General features: G+C 44.0%; 3 protein-coding genes across 3 annotated transcripts; 2 read left to right on the top strand and 1 right to left on the bottom strand.

The window, feature by feature from the left end:
• Positions 1-273: 273 nt before the first annotated feature.
• Positions 274-5,257, bottom strand: rdm1 (RAD52 motif containing 1). Its single transcript, XM_080775734.1, has 7 exons — positions 4,791-5,257; positions 4,086-4,265; positions 3,095-3,226; positions 2,676-2,832; positions 1,875-1,973; positions 1,114-1,193; positions 274-943 (listed from the first exon to the last, which is right to left on the bottom strand). Exons 1-7 carry the CDS (start codon positions 4,893-4,895, stop codon positions 872-874), a joined length of 825 nt encoding a protein of 274 aa, XP_080631860.1. The 5' UTR covers positions 4,896-5,257; the 3' UTR covers positions 274-871.
• Positions 5,258-7,168: 1,911 nt separating this feature from the next.
• LOC308323390 (mitochondrial carrier homolog 2-like) lies at positions 7,169-8,005 on the top strand (the record flags this gene model as incomplete). The annotated part of the gene is made up of 1 exon (XM_080775118.1): positions 7,169-8,005. The coding sequence occupies one exon, from the start codon at positions 7,169-7,171 to the stop codon at positions 8,003-8,005; it is 837 nt and encodes a 278-aa protein (XP_080631244.1).
• Positions 8,006-8,671: 666 nt separating this feature from the next.
• LOC308323389 (mitochondrial carrier homolog 2-like) lies at positions 8,672-9,529 on the top strand (the record flags this gene model as incomplete). The annotated part of the gene is made up of 1 exon (XM_080775117.1): positions 8,672-9,529. The coding sequence occupies one exon, from the start codon at positions 8,672-8,674 to the stop codon at positions 9,527-9,529; it is 858 nt and encodes a 285-aa protein (XP_080631243.1).
• Positions 9,530-21,393: the final 11,864 nt, after the last annotated feature.

Raw genomic sequence — 21,393 nt, 5'->3', positions numbered from 1 at the left:
GTAGAACATTCCTCAAAACATATAGATTGTGGCTGATTTACAAAAAAAAAAGTTTTTTGTTTTGTTTTCAGATGGGAAGGGGCCAAACGCCATTTCACATTGAAATTGGTAAATTCACATTTGTAAATTTAAACATGGTGAGATTGTATTGCCTGTTACATTATATTCATAAATTGGTCCATCCTCACTATGGCACCATTTCTGCCATTTTCAAAGATATCTTGGGGAAAAAAAGGGATCCTGGCACAAACTCTTGAAGACATCCGTGGACAAATACATATTTATTTGGGGGACCTTGCTTGACATGAAAATGTTTGATAACCATGGGTTAAACATTAGGAAGCAACTCAACTTTGGAAAAAAAAAGCCCAAAAACCCTAAACCACCAACTGGCAACTATACCAATATTTACAAGCAACCTTCCAGAAAAACAAGCCCAAAGTCACATAATAATAAGCAGACATGAACACTGCTTGAAACCATTGTCTCAGGAAAGAGGCTGAACTACACTACTATATAACAGTAAAGCATGGTATTAAATTTTCAGAAGAACATTGCAGTAATACAGAAAACATGTTGCAAATAAAACAATACAAATATAAAATGGATAAGATACGTTTGTGACAAAACTAATGAACATTGTTGAATTAGTCTTTCTAATAAAAAGCAATCCTGACAAAAATAACAAGCAATTCCAATTGGAATTAAGTTAAATTATATTCCTCATTTTCAAAGGCAGTTCTACAAAATGTAGCCAAGAGATGCCGTAAAACAGTGCAATGGTTCTTTTGTAAACTTTATGAGGGCTCCTGTATCAGACCGCTGAAGGATGTTACCTATTTTGATTAAAATAAATAAAGATAAAATCTCTTCAGGACACCGTCAGTTCCCAATCTTCTTCTTCCTGCTCTGGGTTCAAATCACTCCAGGAGACTTCATTTACCTGTGAGAGAGGTGTCGAGAGAGCAACCATTAGCCTATCATTCACTGCAGCGCAAGGGCAAACATTTGGCAAAAATGGCTCTAGGGATTCCGGTCAACAAACTGTATAGGTTTTAAGTGGTTTTAATGACTCAAAATGCAGAGATATGTCTGAAAAAGAGAGAGACAGACCTGAATTTCCCCCTCTGGGTTATCTTCGGGTTGGAGCTGGTCCCTGTCCTCTCTCACCTCAATCAGCACCTTACCATTACCTAGCAACAGAGAGACACAATTTATAAACCAGAGAATTGTTAAAGGATTAACCGTTTTCTTACCTTAATCTGATATTATCCAATAACAAGTGGTACATGTGAAAAATTACATAACATCTATCCAGAGTGCAGCGCAGCTCTGACCGTGCGCACTGGGTCTTGTGCTAAATTGCTTATTTTGATCGCACAGGAAAACATCATTCTAGATTCTACACGTCAGTCTTTTGTAATGACCGACGTGTTGCACATTGTTTTGTCCCAGTGACTATAAGTACAGTACTGAGATGGTAGCGGTAACCACCTGCTTCAAACTACCATTGTTCAACTACATTGGACAGGTTCTGTTACTGTTATTCCCAATAACCTAAACTCGGAAGTGGATAATGTCGGAGACATAACAGATAGAACCACCAGAAACACTGCCCATCTTTACACCTACAGTAAGCACACCTTGCGTAATGGTACAGTCAGCCACACATGTGCAACTAAAACCATCATGCCCCGCACACTTCTATTTTATAGAGCAAAGGGGCACAGCTGCCACTTGCGGCGCGTTAGCATGTCGGTCTGACGCCTTGGCAGTTGGCACATGATTCCATAATCCATATAGCATAAATGTGACAATTGTTTGTGAGAGGTAGTAGTAGTAGTATTAGTACAGTAATAGTGGTATATCACTACCTAGCATGATCACTAGCACAGTGCTGAAAGCCTGGACAACGGCCTTATCTCTCACCCATCTCCGCAGCTTACTATGCTTCTGGCCACATATCTCAGGACCTAGAAAGAGAGAGCACGCAAATCAGTCAAGTTTACTAGACATTCTATCAAACATTTCCTCCTGTAGTCTTGATTCCAGTCCTACTATATTGTCACTGTCATTTGGAAACATTCTATTTCCATATTTAATCAGTTTTTTAATCAAATGAATGATGAAAGAAAAAGCCCATCCACTAGATCAGTGGTTCCCAAAGTGGGACCCCAGGGGTCCTTGGGGGAGTTCCAGGGGGTCCCCAGCTAAATGACAGTTTGTAACCAAATGGACACTTATGGGTCTGAGTGTACAAATAGAACCAAATGGACACGTTAATTAACATTGATTTTACAATATAAATTGGGGTCCCAGAGATAGAAATGCCATTAAATGTGGGTCGGTAGACTAATATGTCAAACTGGGGTTCCTTGAAATTAAATGGGTTGAGAATCACTGCTAGAGACGTAAATATCTTCTTATGGGGGTCTCTGGCATATCTTTTCAAATGGGGGTCCACAGGCTAATTAGTGTCAATTTGGGGGTCCTTGACATGAAAACGTTTGGGAACCACTACAATAGATATATCGGCCAAACCAATATGTTGATCGGGCTCTAATTATCCTCCTCTCCGTTCTCCTCTTTAAATGATCTTCCACTCAAAAACGTAAACTTCCTCCACAATACTTATTTCCTATTGTCACCTGCTTTCCCCTCTGCCCAGTGCCTACCAGTGTTATTATAGGTCTCCTCCACCACTGCTACTCCTCGACTTGTTGCTGAGGAATGTTGAGGGAAGGACAGTTCCACCAGACATCCGTAGCGAAGAGTCTTCTCCTCCTGGCTTCTGCCCTGGTCATCCTCTGGATCACTTGACAGCTCCTTCAGCTGAGGACGACAAATGTGATGGCTTTTAACATCCTCTCTTCAGCACAATGACATATTTAATTTATTAAATATTAGGGTGAATTTGAACCACCCTCTTAAGCGGAGCAAAACGTGTCTGCAGATGCAAATCTTCAATGTATCTATAGCATAGATATTAGATGTCTTCATTTACGAGGGAAAAAACGAAATAATATGAAATATGGAGATACAAGGTTTATGCTCAACAGCGACGATGAGCGTCAATCAGCAAAGACGGGCTTACGGTCAGGATGCGGGTGCACCATCCGTTGAACCCCAGGCAGTGATTGGCTAGTTCCGTGCAGCGTGAGTGACCTAGTGGCTTGATGTTGTGAGGGTTTGAATAGGGGTTGTTTTTCGTGGTGCTCAGCTGGACCTGAAACATACACATTACACAATGTTATGAGTGAACGTGCAAATGTTGTTTTGCTAACTTGCTGGCTCTTCTTGAGCCGGATGGCACCTCCCTAACCCTAATAAGTGTCCCTGTCCCAAATTCTGAAATCACCCAATAACCCTTCAACGGACCATTTCCTTTGCCAGGGCAAGGGAACTCTCCTAAACCCAACTACTATGTATCTTGCCCTGTGCAGCACTTAAATGGGGAATCCTATCGTTCTTTTTGAGGGGGACATGACAATGGGCCTTGTGTGTTTGTCAAGAGCTAGTAGCTTAGACTCAGCAACTGGACTAATGGAGGAGTGAGGAAGCAGGAATCACTCTGTTCATGAGGAGGCTGGTATGAGGGATATCTCACAAGTGAGTACAAGATTTAACACAAACCTTTGGACCCACTTGGATGTGCTGTGCGTGTATTGTGGCTCACCTGGTCTTGTTCTCTCTCCCTCCCTCCTAGGCTGACTGAACTCCACAAGGGAGAGCATACAGCACACTCCCCCACCTAAATACATTAGTCACTAGCTCTCTCTCTCTGCTCTGCCCACAGGACTGTGCATAGAAGCCCAAGCCCCTGACAGGAGGAACCATAAATTGACGTTTTGTTGAATCTGACTCTGAGCCTCTTATTTTATTGTGAATCTTGCCTATTCTCCCCTGGGTTGCCACAATGTACATATAAAACCCAGGTCTCACGCGTGCAAAGCCAACATCTTCACCACTAGCTTCAAGGGGAATTCCCCCCTGACCGGGGGAGATATCAGGCAGAGGCTCTGAAACACTAATGATACATAATACACACACTAAAGGAACGACATGATTTGTTTTCTAGTCGTTACCTTTACTGGGGTGCTTTGGAACAGTGTTCGTTTATCCGTGGACCGTTTCGCCTTGGAGGCTTGGACTGCAGAGTAGAACTTGACCATGGCGTAGAAGCCGGGACGGGCCACCGCTGCATTGGGGCACACTTTGAGCAGGTACAGCGGACCGAAGGACGAAAAGACCGACCATAACCTCTCCTGAATAACACAGGGAATCATTATGATGAAGGCAACAGTACAGCACTATCTCTCTCTCTGTTTGGTACAACAGCGCCCCTACTGGTACTAATAGTCATACTCGTGCTCATACATACATAGGTGAACGTCACATAGGTCATAGGTGAACAACGCGGACATTGCTGTTCCTTGGAGTGGTTGCACCACTCAAAAACAGCTCGGATAAAAATGCTTTTTATTAAACAACGTGGAATGCTGCAGTGCTAATCGCTGCACCAGGACAATTCTAACACAAGTGGCATCCGTGGTGAGTACTTTATATTTGAAATATGAACGTGTATGTACACGTTTGCTCTGTAGCCTTTCCAAAATACAGGCTGAAGTTTCGCCATGAGCGATATGAACCATGGCTAGGAATATCAGCTGTTCCGTTTGGAACCTATACAGCTGTTCTAGACAGTGCCAGGATAGTCAGTTAAATGATAGTTAAACTACAACAATGAGACCTAAACGCATTAAGTCGTTAAGAAGATTATGTGAACTCACATAGATGAAAGCCTCGGTGAAGGACGGCTGGATGTCCCAGACAAACAGAGTTTTGTTGTTCTCCACTGGAACTTGGAACTCTATAATATCCACCTCCGGATCCATCTTTAGTCCAGCAACGATGACTATTGTTACTCAGCAAGTCACCAGTGTTCTACAATGTAACCGACTAACCGTAACCCGTTACAAACGGTTACATTGAATTAATTGTCGTCGTTCAGGGCAAGTCGTTTTCTGTATGTTGCATGAAGCTCAAAATGAAATGTCTCCTCTCCTTAAAAAAACGTATTCTCCTTCCTCCTTGCTTTTGGAGTTTCCACTGGTTTAGAATGATGAATGTATCGTTAGACAACAAGCATGTTAAAAGCGCTGTTAAAGTCGTGGGACGTTATTATAGTTAGTACAATAAACATGTGATGAGGATTCTTTTCAATCATTTCTCTGCGTCTTCACTTCCGTAAACAGCTAGGCTCCTTTCTTCTTCTTCTTGTGAATTTCCGGCAGTCTAGATGCCTTCCGGCACATTTGCCTCCCACTGGTCGGGATTATGCCCCCTTCGTGTCCATTGCACTGATTGCAGTCGAATTATAACAATCGGTTGAAGATTATCTGAATATCGCACAAGTTCAACGGGCCATTGCGCTGACCGCTGAGCAGTGGCAGTGTTTTACCTATACTTGTGAAGTTGTGAGGACCTCTGCTAAGTCTGCTTGGATTCATGGTGAGTGGGTCACCGACGATCTGCAAGCTCACAACGCGCTGCATGTGTACGAAACACGAGCTTGTAGATCCACGGCTAGATAATTATCAACACAAGTGTTGTTATTACTCCACATGAACAACATTTTAGTCAATACATTTACGTTTTTGTTCATTGTTGAAGGTTTGTGTTCTGCAGAGAAACATCTCTTGCAGGTGAGTTACTCACAGTGACACACATTATATTGTAGACAGCATGAGTGTGAGTAGCCATTAACAACAGAAGAGATACTTGTAGGCCTACACATGATATTTGGTCTCATGAAGTTCTTCTCAAACCTTTCATTCCGACACAGACCCCCACATTAATTAATATGTACGCTATTTGGCCACAGACCCTGATCTGAAAATAAATAAATGAAAAAAAAAAAACAGTGTACCAGGGACCCGATTTCAAGATGTTTGTTGTTAAAATATAAAAACAATATTCCAATAAATATTTGTTCTCCAACATGCTATCTACATTCAGTAGGCTATACGGTATACGTGATTCGCTCTGGATAAGAGCATCTGTTGACTAAATTATAATTGTAATTTCTGCTGTTGTTGTGTTGTTGTTCTGTAGGATGGTTGGTGCAGCAGAACAGTTGTTCTTTGTAAATGTTCCAGAGCTGAGCAGGTCGTGTTGTTTCCCTTGTCAACTCTATACAACAAGGTGAGATTGAACCCAGCTAGGAACAACATATACACTATACATACCATTTATACAAGATTGCTTGTTTGTTTATTGGGGTCATATGAGACCACAAAGATCTCCATATATGGAGCCAACCTGTTCTGACATTCCATATGTTGATCGGACCTCATCAAACCCTGTACACTCAAGACACGCTCCATATACTGTATGGCCAGCAAGGAATTCATTTCATTTGTTGATAACAAAGCGCCAGCGCTCGCCCAGCAGTCTGATGTCACCCAGGCGGATATGTTGATCTGACCCCCCATTCCAAAGCGCCATGCAGCGCTCGCCCAGCAGTCTGCTGCCTGTCACCCAGGCGGATGCGTGCACGCAACCTCGCCCTTCTCACCCTCAGGCGTCTTACTGGTTATTATTAATAGCTATAAAATGAGCTATAAAATGAGTATATGTATACAGTATAGTATATATATGGTAAATGGTGTATTTATATAGCACTTTTACCCAAAACGCTTTACATAGATTAGTGCATTACATTCACCCATTCATACACACATTCACGCCGATGGCAGAGGAAACCTACAAGGCACCAACCTACACATCGGGAGCAATTAGGGGTTGCTTAAGGACGCTAACTCTGGGAGAGCCCGGGATCAAACTGGGAACCTCACGGTTTTCCCATCCGGCCGTTCTACAGTCTATCAGTCTGTCACACAAAATGTGTCCCAACTCTGACAGTGTCCCACCGAACGGTATACGTCACAATTTTGATGTGACGTATACAGGGCGGACATACTACAGTACATGTGCAGGCTTTCATCATCATGTACTATATATGTCACAGCAAAATTGTATATATATTGCGAAGACACCTAGACATAATTAGCAGAGGATTAACTGAATTAAGTCCAATTTATCCACTCCAACATTTTCAGCCAAGGGTAAAACATAAAGCTGCAGTAGTCCTCGGTTGCTCTTCATAATGGAAGACATAGGTAACCAAGTCCTCCTGGGATCCGGATGCTCCATCTTCTCCCACCCTTTCACGTACGCTAAAATCCTGATGCAGGTTGGACATGACCCTCTACCCAGTACTGGTGGCGGGAACCTGTTTAGCAGACAATTGTTCTATCTAACTAGAGAGTTTGCTTATGTAAAACACATTGCCAAGCTTGATGGTAAAGCAGGCTTGTTTAGAGGATTGGCCCCAAGTCTCTGCACAGGCGCCATCGGAACCATCGTACACAACAGCGTAGTTCAAAAATGTCACAAAGCAGACGTGTTTAACATTGAGGCAGAGGAGGGCTCCATGCGGCACGTTGTCAACGAGACAATCAAAGAGTCGATCGCTAGCTCCTGTGCTATCATTGTCGCACACCCCTTCCGTGTGATCACCTTGCGATGCATGGTCCAGTTTATTGGAAAGGAAACTAAATACAGTGGCGTGTTTGACTCCACCCTAACGGTCTACAGGGGAGAAGGCGTCAAGGGCTTCTTTGTCGGCCTGATCCCCCGTGTCATTGGGGGTGTGCTGTCTGTGTGGATCTGTAGCCTACTGGCGCACCTCATAAACAAGTATGCCATTGATGAAAAACAATGTCAAACAGAACTCTTCAAGTGCTCTCATTATACAGTGGGCCTAATTTCCTACGTTTGCACACATCCCTTTACACTGGTATCAAATCTTATGATTGTCAACAACTGCGGGTTGGCTGGAGGCCTGCCTCCCTATGCGCCTGTGTATCTTACCTGGCTGCATTGCTGGAGGGATTTAGGCAAAAGGGGTCACATGAGGAGAGGAAGCAGTTTATTCTTCTGAAAGATTCCAGAGTTATTTTAAGCCTGAAAGGAGCTGATCTTGTTATAATTGTAATATAATAAGAGGTGGTCTAATAACGGCGTGGCTTGATCTCCATATATGGCCATATCGGTTGATCCCTCTGGCCCTTTTGAAGTTGATTGGTTGGACGGTTTTTCAGGATATACGGGAGACACACACGTGACACTCGTGTGCTCCATCTGTGTGTCAGTCTCACAGAAGTTGTCCCTGGCATTACTCGGACAGTGTCCGACTGTTCGGTCTCTGTCCAGAGCCGAAACGATAACCTAATATAAGCATGCATGTTCACCAGTGTGTTTACCTCATGCCCTCTATGCACTTCTCATATGAAAGTCTGTGTCATCACGTATACGTCACGGCAAAATCATATAAAAATTACGAGAACACCTCAACATAATGAGATTTGCTGATTAACTCTATTGTGTCCACCTTCTACACTGCCAAAGACTACATTGTCAGCCAAGGCTAACACATACAGCTGCCCTTGATGTCACAGACACATGGCAACAGTTTAAACTGGATCCCTGGACTGCATTCCAGTATCGATAATAGTGTTCTGAACCGACATCCTGAAGTGATTTCAACATCACCATCTTAATCATCCAGATTATTGACCCAATCGGTAGTCCTCAGTTGCTCTTCATAATGGAAGACATAGCAGTTAACCAAGTCCTCCGTGGGTCCGGGTTCGCCATCGTCTCCCACCCTTTCACATACGTTAGAATCCTGGTGCAGGTTGGACATGACCCTCTACCCAGTGCCAGTGGCGGGAACCTGTTTAGCAGAACATTCGCCCATCTAACTAGAGATTTTGCTTATGCAAAACACATCGCCAAGATTGATGGTAAAGCAGGGTTGTTTAAAGGACTGGCCCCACGTCTCTGCGCAGGTGCCATCGGAACCATCGTACACAACAGCGTACTTAAACAATGCCACGAAGCAGACAAGTTTAACGTTGAGGCTGAGGAGGGATCCCTGCGGCACGTTGTCAACGAGACAATCAAAGAGACGATCGCTAGCTCCTGTGCTATCATCGTCACATACCCCTTCCGTGTGATCTTCTTGCGATGCATGGTCCAGTTTATTGGAAAGGAAACTAAATACAGCGGCGTGTTTGACTCCACCCTAACGGTCTACAGGGGAGAAGGCGTCAAGGGCTTCTTTGCCGGCTTGACCCCCCGTCTCATTGGGGGTGTGCTGTCTGTGTGGATCTGTAACATGTTGGCGCACCTCTTCAACACGTACGCCATTGACGAAAAACGATGTCAAACAGAACTCAAGTGCTCTCAATTGCTCTCAAGTTTTCACAGGTATTCAGCGGGGCTAATCGCCCACGTTTACACACATCCATTTATGCTGGTGTCAAATCTTATGGCTGTCAACAACTGTGGGCTGGCTGGAGGCCTGGCTCCCCGGGCGCCTGTGTATCCTACCTGGCTGCATTGCTGGTGGGATTTAGGCAGAAACGGACACATGAAGAGAGGAAGAAGTTTATTCTTCTGAGAGCTTCCTGCATACCAGAAGAAGGAGCTGATCCCGTTTATAATTGTAATATAACAAGTGGTAGTCTAATAATGGCATGGCTTCGTGTGGATGTCGTACTACTTCATGAATTCAGACAAACGGTTAACTTCAGTATTGATGATGTAATCATATCATGATCATAAAAAAATGCATAACTAATATATTTTTTGTTTTTCTAGGGAAAGACGTACAAGCACCAACTCAGAATTTCGGACTGCATGGTGATGCCCCCGTCCTCAGACGAGCCCTCCAGCAGCGTTTCCAGTCATCTCGATTCTCTATACATCTGGCCGCACCAGCATCTTTGGGACATCCATGTAGGTAGGTAACACGCTTTCTGGCAGGCAGTTCCTCCCGTCGATGCCAGTGACCGGCAGATATAGTTTCGCTCTCCTGATTGCCATCTTCTCTGATACACTAAAGGGCCTTGTTAAGCCAGTTTTCGGTGAAGAGGTGACCACCGAAACGATGCTTAGTAGAAGAAACAGAGATGTGTTGTGTGAGCAGTGACCATGGGTTTTTTCGGTGGTCACCTCTTAACCCCAAAACCGGACTCTGAAGGACTATAGGCTTTAACACTTGATACCCCCCCCGCTCTTTGTTCAGTACCACACGCGTTCTGGTGTAGCACCCATCCGGGAACTTCTATAGGGCATGCATCAGTGATCAGTGTCTAGCACTGCTTTACCATGCTAGATATGATAATATCCAGTTGTACAACTAACAACTATCTTTATGACTTGAACACTACACATACTGTACGTGTAAAGGGCCTCCTTTTCTTTTCTTGCATGTGCATGGAGTCTTGCACCTAGCAAAGTTGTTTGTGATCCACCATAAAACATGAAGAACAGAAATGTGTATTCTTGGCACTATATGGATGGATGTCTGATCTCCATGATGTCCTATTTTGATGGAAAGCTCAGTTGTTTCTTAATCAGCTGCTTGCAGGGTACATGGATCTAACCGATTTATCTAACTTGCCAATATTGATGGTAAAGCTTCTGACAAAAACAGTGGGGAAGATTTCAGGCTGAATTCTATATTAGGCAAGTTGTTTATGGTTCAGGGATCACTTGAAATCGTGAAAGCACCTAACACAGCGGCAGTGTATTTTATTGGTTGATTTTTGATTGAAGGACAAAATAGCATGACTTTTTGTTAGGGGCGCTAGCCCCTCTTATGCCCTGTTTGTGTGAATCATAGCGATGCTTTGATTGGCTCATCACCATGTAGCGATGATTTGATTGGCTGAGCAAAGGACAAAGAGAATGAGATGATGTATGATGATGTAGGATGATAAGAGCGCCCCTCGCTTCACAGTTCAGGTGTGATTTCTTTCATACATTATGTTTTGCCCTTTATTTGGGGGACCATTTGCAATACAGCCATAGCCGACAGGATGAGAACCACTGTATTAGACTTATTCACATTGTTTACTTAAGTAGAAGTATCAATACTGCAACGTAGAATGTCTGGAATTCAGAATTTACTTGAGTAAAAGTAGAATAGTATTGGCATCAAAATGTACTCATTATGCAAAATGAATTATTCAAACGTATAAAATGTATTACAATCTTTTGAAAAGCTCACAATGCCACACATATTGTGAGCTTTTCAAATGGCCAAAATATATAGGCCTATAGGGCTGAAGTGGTTAATGTATGTTTTGTAATAATAATAAAAATCTACAAAGTAACTAGTAACTATATTGTTCAAATAATTGTAGTGAAGTAAAAGTACAATATTTGCCTGTGAGATTGTGGAGTAGAAGTCAAAGTACTTATTTCCTTTAGACCACTGTTAGACACTACCCTGGCTCACATTAGGACTGAACGATGAGTGGATTGAAGAAATGAAGCTGGGTTAATTTGAGGATCACAGCAGGGGGTGCCGTTGTTACTATTTCCCGAGGCTAATTCTAAAAGAAATGGCTTCTAAATCATGACAGTTTTCTGAACAACCTATGTTTCTATGTCGGTGGTTCTCAAACTATTTCATATCAAGGACCCCACAAATCCTTCTACCCTAATGGAAAGGGGGTACACAAGCACACGTTTATCCGTTCTCCTTAAGGGGAGAGCAGAGCGCCACACATTATATGGCAGGCAAAAATGTACAAAAACTCCTTTTACTACCATTGAAATAACATGTTTTTCAGTTGCTTCGTATTGATATTCTGTGCATTCAATTATTATTTTAAACTTGGTGTCAGTAAAAAGGAACATCACAGATGCAGCATGGTGACTGGGCATATGCATATCATGTTTGTTTTAGTTTTTCCAAAAATGATGTTTTAGCAAATTCAACTTAAGGCGGAAACAGGGCAGAACAAGACAGAATGAGCCTGCTGGTTAGTCAGTCAAGGACCAATCAGAAGGCTGACAAATGGTGAATTAAGGTTAACAACACAATAAAGTCAGAAACTGCTCTCTGCTATGCAGCGTTGCCCCCTGCTGGACAATCAATGAACATACACTGGGAGAAACCTGTACTGTACACCAGTGGTTCCCAAAACCAGGGGTCCTTGAGGGAGTTCCATGGGGTCCCCAGCTTAATGATAGTTTGGAACCAAATGGACCCTTATTGGTCTGTAACTGAGTGTACAAATGGAACCAAATGGACAATAATGGGTCCATTTGGTTTCATGCATTAACATTGATTTTACAATATAAATTGGGGGTCCCAGAGATAGAAATGTCATTAAAGCTGCTATAAGCAATAATATGTCAAAAATGTAATGTCATTTACATTTTTCATTATTTTGGTATTCAGTTCAGACAGCCAGCAATGGGTAGAACACTCCCAAAAACAATTTAGTCTCTTTGACACATCTAGGGGCCGCAATCTGCATTCAAAGATGTTCCTAGAAGCTTTGTCATTGGACGATTTGCCTGTCTGCTTCCTGATTGGTTAGTCATTGCGACCGTTTTTTTTTTCTTCGACCAATGACAAAGCTTCTGACATTATTTCTTATAGCAGGTTTAAATGGGGGTCCGTAGACTAATGCATGTCAAAGTTCTCGATGAGCAATAATATTATCCAATATAAATATAATACCCATTCAGGACGTGAACCTCGTTTGGTGTTTTAAGCATTATGTTACAGGCTACTTTAGCTATTGACAAATAGCAGATCTACACTATACAAGCTTGTAGATGTTTGAAAAATCGTGAAAATGTGGTGCAAATCTTTGAATATATATTCTTTCAGAGCAAATGTTTTTAACTCAAATCTTTGCTTCTGGGGGGATCCCTGGAACAACATATTTTCAGATGGGGGTTGGGTTGGCGTCCAATTACATATTGTTTTTGGTGTCCTGGACATGAAAATCTTTGAGAACCACTGGCATAGAAACATAGGCTTTTCTGAAAACTGTCATGATTTAGAAGACATTTTCTAGAATCTGGTGTCAGGTCTAAATGGGCACAGTGCGCCCAACGTTACAAACTAAACCCAATCAGTCATCAAGGTTAGACACACATCACATCTTGGCGGCACACAGCCTTTTGATGGGCACGTATGGCAACCGAATGTGTGTGTTGAGCATGTTTGCTCGCGGCAGGCTGTCTCCTGCTGCTGCGCAGCACAGCGGGGGACAAAGCCCTTCATTGTGGGAGCGATTTACAGCACTTTCCTTTACTGTCGTCGCTGCCTCTGTGGACTCATGATATGGCTGATAAAGGGACAATAATCCCTGCAACGCCAACGCCACACTGACACACACACACACACCCTATAGAGTCATACTGACTGACTGACAGGGCTGGGCCCTGCATGCACTCTCACAGTCTGTGCAGTGGTGTACAGGGTCAGCGGCGTGTCATATCGGTGCATACGTGAAGTGCATGTTTCATTATCTTGATGCGAGGAGAGTATACTGTATGAACTTAACACGCATTGCGAGGTCGAATATTCACCGCCCGGTATTTTGACCTCGTGCCTGTGTTTAACAGGTGCTGGCGGCCGAGGCTATCGGTCCCACAAAGTTGTGCACCTGTCTTTATGACTCAAATTCCTAATGAATAGCGCCCCGTGTAATCCATCGGCCTCTGTGTCCATTCCTGGCCATCTACTGTTTTTAAAGAGAAAAAGCCAAACCGAGGGGGAGACAAAGGAAGCCCTGTGTCGGCGGAGAAATTCGTCACCTGTGGTAACACTAGAGTGGGGATTACACGGGTTCAGGAATGTGTGGGTGACACTTTTTCACAAAATGGTCTTTGTTGGGCTCAACACCTGAACTGGTGGCGGCAGTGAAAGGTGATCGGGAAGAGATAGGACACGGATCATCTCTCTCTGGCCACACGGAACATCTTTTTTGGCCAGGGACCGTGGCCAGGGACCGAAGAAGACATCATACGGTATCGGCCTGGCCCAGTTTCTATGGTTACGGAAGGTTTGAAAACAGTACCACATTGTCCTCTGCTGAATAGCTCTGTGCGTGGCACACGTATTACTACAGCGACTGCGCCGCGTATTTCAACATAGTCTGAAGTCGTACGCTCTGTGCGAGGGTGCCAGGTTGTGTGTGGGGTTGCCTTTCCTCACAGATGACAGAGAAAATGGAGATGGAACTTTCTTTTTGTTCTTCTTTTTTTTTGTGTTATCCCACAGGAGGATTATGTCTTCTGTTAGCGAGTCTCTGTCTGAGCCATTTAACAACACCTCAGCCAAAATCAATTCTGTTTTTAAGCCCTCTGTCACAATGTTATCCTTGGCAGTGTATATAGCAGCGAGCACAAACTTTTCACTTTTCTTTCTTTTCCCTAGCCTTTGCTCACAAAATCTTTTTGTGGAAGAAAAAATAGTTTGGGGTCTTTGCCCTCGATGATTTATGAAGACTAGCAAATCACCATAACCCGATTCCCTCTGACCCCTTGCCCCCCCCTCTGTGTGAGTGGAACAGGCTTCTTATGGAGTGCCTGCGGGTACAACAAGTACAGATGTGATGAAATGCTATGAACACGGCACTGTTCTGCTGATCACAGGAACCGCCGGCATATTTTTCAAATATATCTATATACTGTAAGAAACTTCTCTTTTAAAGTTGTTCAAAGCCCCCAGGCTGTCACAGCTTCTGCCCTATAAGATCCAGCTTTTTTTTAGTTTTTTAACAGATCCAAGTAGGAACTCTGTCAACAACAGAGAACAGTCTGTTGTTTTGTTTTTCCACTCCTGATTGGAGGTATTAAGCAACACGCCCAGTCTAAGTATAAAAGATCAGTTCAGCAGCCTCCCCCTTATAGCAGGTTGGTGCCCTCCCCGTGCATTAGACACTTAGACAGCCAGCTGCTAGGAGGTTTATACTTCTTTTTAACATCCCCCACCAAGGAAAAAAAAGAGAAGAAACGTGGAATAACATTTGGAGGGCTGGGAATTTATTTCACACATATGTAAGGTGCATATCACGCAAGGCGGTCGGAGGGGGATGTGAATGGGGCAATTGAGAAACGGGGAACCCCACGGAATGCACCGGAAACCGCCCTCCAGATGTGGCGCGGTGGGAGAGGGTGGAGTGTGGGGGGGGGGTTCAATGGTGGGGACACACACAGGCTGAGGTCCTGGGCTGTGTTCACAGAGGAAGGGTGGTGCAATCTAATGCTTTACGTTCCTTAATTTCGTTTGTTTTTTTCTTTGGTTATAGTTATTTGTTTGCCTTCCTTGGTCTGTTTTTACACTCTATGTGAGGTAAATTAGCACTGAGAATGTTGCTGTGTGCAGTGCCATAGGCCTTAAATGGCCATTTATACAAGTTGAAGTCTCATAAAAAATGTACTTGAGAAAAAGTACAAAAGTATCAGCATCAACATATACTTAAAGTACCAAATGAGAACGTACTCATTGTGCAGAATGGCACATTTCACAAAATAATATTTTGAAAATAGCTGATCTATACAAGCTCACAATGCATCACGATGTGAGCTTGTAGATCTGCCATATAATATGGCTGTAGTGGTTATTGTGTCTTGTAATAATAATGAATACCTACAAAGTACTTTGTACTAAAGTACTAAAGTTTTCATATAATTGCAGAGTAAAAGTACAATATTTTCCTCTGACATATATAGTGGAGTAGAAGTAAGAGTATTGAAAATGTTCAATACTGACGGACAGGAAAACACCTAAAAAAATCTAAATTGTGTGAATGTATACTTAGTTACGTTCTAGCACTGTGTGCAGTCAGTGCTAACTAGGCCATGGTCATTTCAAAACAGCAGATTCCGTTTGGAAATGGAGTATTTCAGCATTGCACTGTTGCCCATCTGTTCCCTCTCTCTCTGCCGTCCCTCTGTTCTTTGTCTCCTCGCCCTGCGTTGCTCTCTGCGAGACTGTTTGTAATGTGCTTCCAGAGGACTGTAAATCCTGCTCAGTGTCATCGTGTCTGACTCACACCCTTATGGGTCCATTTGAAGTCCATTTGTTGCACTCTCAGGGTTCTGGGTCCATTCTGGGTCCATTTGTTACACTCCGGTTTCGACTAACGCTGACGATTTTACTGAGGTCATGACCCAGGGTTCTGTTTTACATCGAGGGGTGCAGCGTCAACACGCACGCACACACTACAATACACGTTACACAACACTGATGAGTTCAAACTTTAAATAATGACTTAATTAAAGGGCAGGTGCTGCATTTCCCTCCCAGAGGATCCGTCGGTCTGTGGCTTTGCTTTGAACAGGTTGATGTGGTCATCTTGTCAAGAAATAATGAATTGCTTTTTATGCATTTTTATATTATTTATATTTCCAAGTGCTCAAAGCGCTTTACAATGGTTCATTCATTCATACATTGGAAGGTGAATCGGCGAACAGTCGACACCAACGTCCTCACTTCCCACAATCACACACCAATGGTGCATGGCAAGCTTGCACCTATCGACTCATTGGAGGCAATTTTGGGTTCAGTGTCTCTTGCCCAAGGACACTTCAATGCAGGGTTCAGTGTCTCTTGCCCAAGGACACTTCAATGCAGGGTTCAGTGTCTCTTGCCCAAGGACACTTCAATGTAGGGTTCAGTGTCTCTTGCCCAAGGACACTTCAATGTAGGGTTCAGTGTCTCTTGCCCAAGGACACTTCAATGTAGGGTTCAGTGTCTCTTGCACAAGGACACTTCAATGTAGGGTTCAGTGTTTCTTGCCCAAGGACACTTCAATGTAGGGTTCAGTGTTTCTTGCCCAAGGACACTTCAATGTAGGGTTCAGTGTTTCTTGCCCAAGGACACTTCAATGTAGGGTTCAGTGTTTCTTGCCCAAGGACACTTCAATGTAGGGTTCAGTGTCTCTTGCCCAAGGACACTTCAATGTAGGGTTCAGTGTCTCTTGCCCAAGGACACTTCAATGTAGGGTTCAGTGTCTCTTGCCCAAGGACACTTCAATGTAGGGTTCAGTGTCTCTTGCACAAGGACACTTCAATGTAGGGTTCAGTGTCTCTTGCCCAAGGACACTTCAATGTAGGGTTCAGTGTCTCTTGCCCAAGGACACTTCAATGTAGGGTTCAGTGTCTCTTGCCCAAGGACACTTCGACATCCGAATCGCTGACCCACGACTCATTGGATGACCCACTGTACCTCCTGAGCCACAGCCGCCCCTAGTAGCAGTACTGTGCATGCGTGCATGTCAGCGTGCGTGTCTCTGTTTCTCTCTGCGAGCATGTTTCGTAGGGGAGGGGGGGTGATGGGGGGGGGGGGGGGGGGGGGTGGGTGGTCTAGCCTTTGGCTCCCACGAATTTTGGCCACGCACATGAAAGGGATCTGTGCTGTGGAACGGCTCGCTGCCCAAGTCAAACATTAGCCCCGGTTCCCTGAAACTGTCCCTGGCAAGCGGAGCTGCTGAGTGCGGGGAGAGTGTTTGTATGGACGAGTGGACCCAGGAGTCCTGTCGGCTAATTGACACGTTCACGCAGACGGACGGATGGACGGACAGACGGACGGACGGACGGAGCTCCCAGCCAGCTCTGGTCTGCCGGGTTTCCGCTAGGGGTGCAGCAATCAACAGAATGAATCGATTAAAATAATAATCGATCATTTAATAAAATAATCAATGTCATCATAGGAAAAAAGTAAAAATAAGTGTAGAAATGTAATAATAAACCAATGATCGCTAAGAAAATCGATCGATAGTTGGAGCCCGAGTATCAACCTACCGTGTCACATATATTGACGTGGCGTGATTTATCTGCATTTAAAATATTTAATTATCGATTGCGTGACAAGACAGTCTATATAAAGTGCCTGTGTACACACACCTTACCTTTTGTCGCGTTTGATGAATGCTCCGTGAATTACTTAGTGTTTTTTATACATGCGGCCAAGAGTGTCTGTCATGTCAGGAATGTGACAGGCACTCTGGAAATAGTGTAACCACCAACAATAGCTCGTGTGTATCGGTACGCCGGCCCGTGTCCATGTTTGTATAACAAGTGGTTACTTGTGCGTGCGCCTGTGTGCAGTGCATTGTAGTTATTAAAGTCAGTAAGAAAGGAGTCTTTGTCACAGCCATCATTCTAAACCCAGTCACACGGGCCATCTTGTGCCAGAGAACCCAAGTCATTTTTACCACTGCATTCCTGGGCTGTTTGGTAAGCCCAAAGGGGTCCTCTCTCTCTCTCTCTCTCTCTCTCTCTCTCCCACTGCAGTCCCCCCAGGCCTCCCCCGCTCCTCGTCTGGAATCCTCATTTCATTTAGCAGCGCTTCTAGAGGTGGACAGACACGCATGCTGTGTATGTGAACGCACAGCAGATGAGAGCACAGCATACATGTCGTGCATGTGTGTGGTGTGTGTGTGTGTGTGCACACAGTGGTGAAAAGAAGTACTCTGATTTGTTTAACTTAAAAACACTGTATTCAAAATCTTACTTTAGTATTGGCATCAAAGTTTTGTTAAAGTACCGAAAGTAAAAGTGCAAAAAGTTGCGATGCAATATAGTACGCTTCTTGATTGGCTCTTTAGCATTTAATCAAAAATGTCAAAGTAAATAAAGTAGTAAAATAATTATAGGGTACAATATTTCCCTTTTTAAAGATTAGAAGATGTATGCACACACACACACACACACACACACACACACACACACACACACACACACAGTACATGCACACACACACACACACACACACACACACACACACACACACACACACACACACAGTACATGTACACACACAGAGTACATGCACACACCTCTCCTCAGTCATCAGTGCAGCTGTTGCCCTCTGTGCGGCCCTGGTTACCTCAGCGAGCAGCGGGTTGTACTGCCAGCCGTGGGCTGTGGAGAGAGAGAGCTGCACACTCACTTTCTCCAACCGGACTGTCCACCACACACACACACACACACACACACACACACACACAGTAGCCTAATGAAGTTCTCAGTGTTCATTTTACTCCCAGAGTGCAAATGGAACCAATTTGCCTCCATTTAAGTACACACTCATTCTAACAAATATTGGTTAACCGTTAAGGGTCCAGATTGGCTTCCCATGCACCCTCACACTCTCAGGGTTAAAAAGAACACATAGTATCATTATTTTCTACAGTGTAATATCCAATCCTAGCTAGTACCTCCCTCTGTCAACTGGCTGTCTGTTTCACTATGGGAGACATTGCACAGCGCGGCGGCCTGTGTTCTGATTATGTCATTCTGAATGGATTCCTCTGATCCAATATCTCTATGTCGGCCAAGGTCAGACGTTGTGTTGCTTATTGTGCTACGAGCCCGAGGGGAGTGATTGGGAGTGCGTCTCGGCCTCCCTGTGAGCTCTCGCACAACTCGTTGGCCGTTGCGGGTGGAAACCTTGTATTTCCAAAACCCTTACTATCCAAAATAGCTTTGTGCGTACTTTGTGTGACTGGTGAATGGTATACATTTATATAGCGCTTTTATCCAAAGCGCTTTACATAGATTGTATTGCACATTCACCCATTCACACACACATTCATACATCATTTGCGGAAGAAACCATGCAAGGCACCAACCTGCACGCCAGGAGCAATTATGGGTTCAGCGTCTTGGTCAGGGACACTTCGACACTAACTCTGGAGGAGCCCAGGATGGAACTGGGAACCTTGTGGTTCCCATCCGGCTGTTCTACCAGTCACTCTACCTCTACCTGGCCTGCCGCCCCCGCTGCCCCGTGTTGCACTGTAGTATGAACAAGTTGGTCATTCTTTTACGGGTAAACAAAAACAAAACAAAAAAACGTATAATATATGGAGATACAAGGTTTCTGCCCCGACAGCAGCTAAATGTAATGGCCATAGCACTTCCAGATGGAGCGCTAGCTGCGCTGTTGACTTTATTCCCTGTGTTTTCGACTTCCCCCAGTGGATCATTGAACTCTGGGCTTTTTTTTATTGTCTCTACGGTGGTCTCGTGTGGTGCTGCTCTCCCCATAGTTGCAGTGGCTCACAAACAAACAATCCCATTCATGGGATGGTCAGGCTTCCCAAGAAACTCAACCATATGTTTATACATTCTTTTAGTGAAAGAGACTATTAGTGGTTTCTTATTCTTCTTATTCAACATGTTTTCTCTCTCTCTCTCTCTCTCTCTCTCTCTCTCTCTCTCTCTCTCTCTCTCTCGTACCCTTAATTGTTCTCTGTTGCAAACGTCTTCCAGACACTCTCACTCTCTCTCTCTCTCTCTCTCTCTCTCTCTCTCTCTCTTTCTCTCTCTCTCTCTCTCTCTCTCTCTCTCTCTCTCCTTTTCTATTTTCCCCCTTCCATTGCTCCCTCTCTCTTCACTGATGTGAAGCAGATAAGAATAGGAATATGTCTGGCTAAGTACTTGGCTCATAGCCTTATGCAGTGAAATCCTTGGTGTTTTTTATCCATTTGTAACTCAGACTCCGAGTGCATTAAACAAATGTAACCAATTGTGTCCATTTGGTTACATTTCAACTAAATTTAAGTTTTCTTAAAGGGCCAAATCACAATCACAAAAAGACAAGTTGTCTCAACTCTCAAGACAATTTACTTATAGAGTATAAGACCTGACATGCCTGCCCCCACCACCACTACCTTGAGCAAGCGTTGAACAGAACCGCCCTTAAACCCAAAAGATAACTTATTTTCAATCAATTACAGACCCCATGGAGCCTTATATTCATGGAGATGTATTTTTCCAATAATAATAATTTGAATACCCAGTCATTGGTCAATAAGAGAATGGTTAGCCTACTGGTTACATTTGTATAATGCACTCTGAGTCTGAGTTAAAAGTCTCCACACTCAGAGTCTCCCCCACCGGTCACAAAATTATTGGCTTAGGAATGCGACAAAAACGGAAACATTTCCATGAATTCCAGGCTTCATTCAAACTGAATTTAACTTGGCAGAGAGAGATGGGGAGTAACACGCGGCATTGGCAACGACCGTCGGGCTCGGGAATCGAACCCACGGCACGCCGTCCGGCTGGCTTGGCAGCCGTACATAGGTGCCCAGACAGTTGGGCTAACCGTCCGGTCCTTTAACTGGAAGAATCCTCCAACAAAACCAGGCTCTAGGGCGGGCGGCCATCTGCCTTGACCTTGACGGTGTGTGTGTGTGTGTGTGTGTGTGTGTGTGTGTGTGTGTGTGTGTGTGTGTGTGTGTGTGTGTGTGTGTGTGTGTGTGTGTGTGTGTGTGTGTGTGTGTGTGTGTGTGTGTGTGTGTGTGTGTGTGTGTGTGTGTGTGTGTGTGAAGTAGCATTACTGGCTACAAGTAGCCTTACTCTCATTATTTTTTTGAGACCTCAGGTCTTAATGAGTTAACGGTATAGCATCTCTGTTCAGTGTTTATATGTAGGCCTACGTAGGTCTAGGTCCACTTGATACAGCATACAGTATACGTATTATAAACTCATTCA

Source organism: Protomyctophum bolini, assembly GCF_963924005.1.
Source record: "Protomyctophum bolini genome assembly, chromosome: 11".
NCBI classification, from domain to species: domain Eukaryota; kingdom Metazoa; phylum Chordata; class Actinopteri; order Myctophiformes; family Myctophidae; genus Protomyctophum; species Protomyctophum bolini.
The sequence above is the reverse complement of the archived record's forward strand: the minus strand, read 5'-3'. Positions and strand labels throughout refer to the sequence as shown.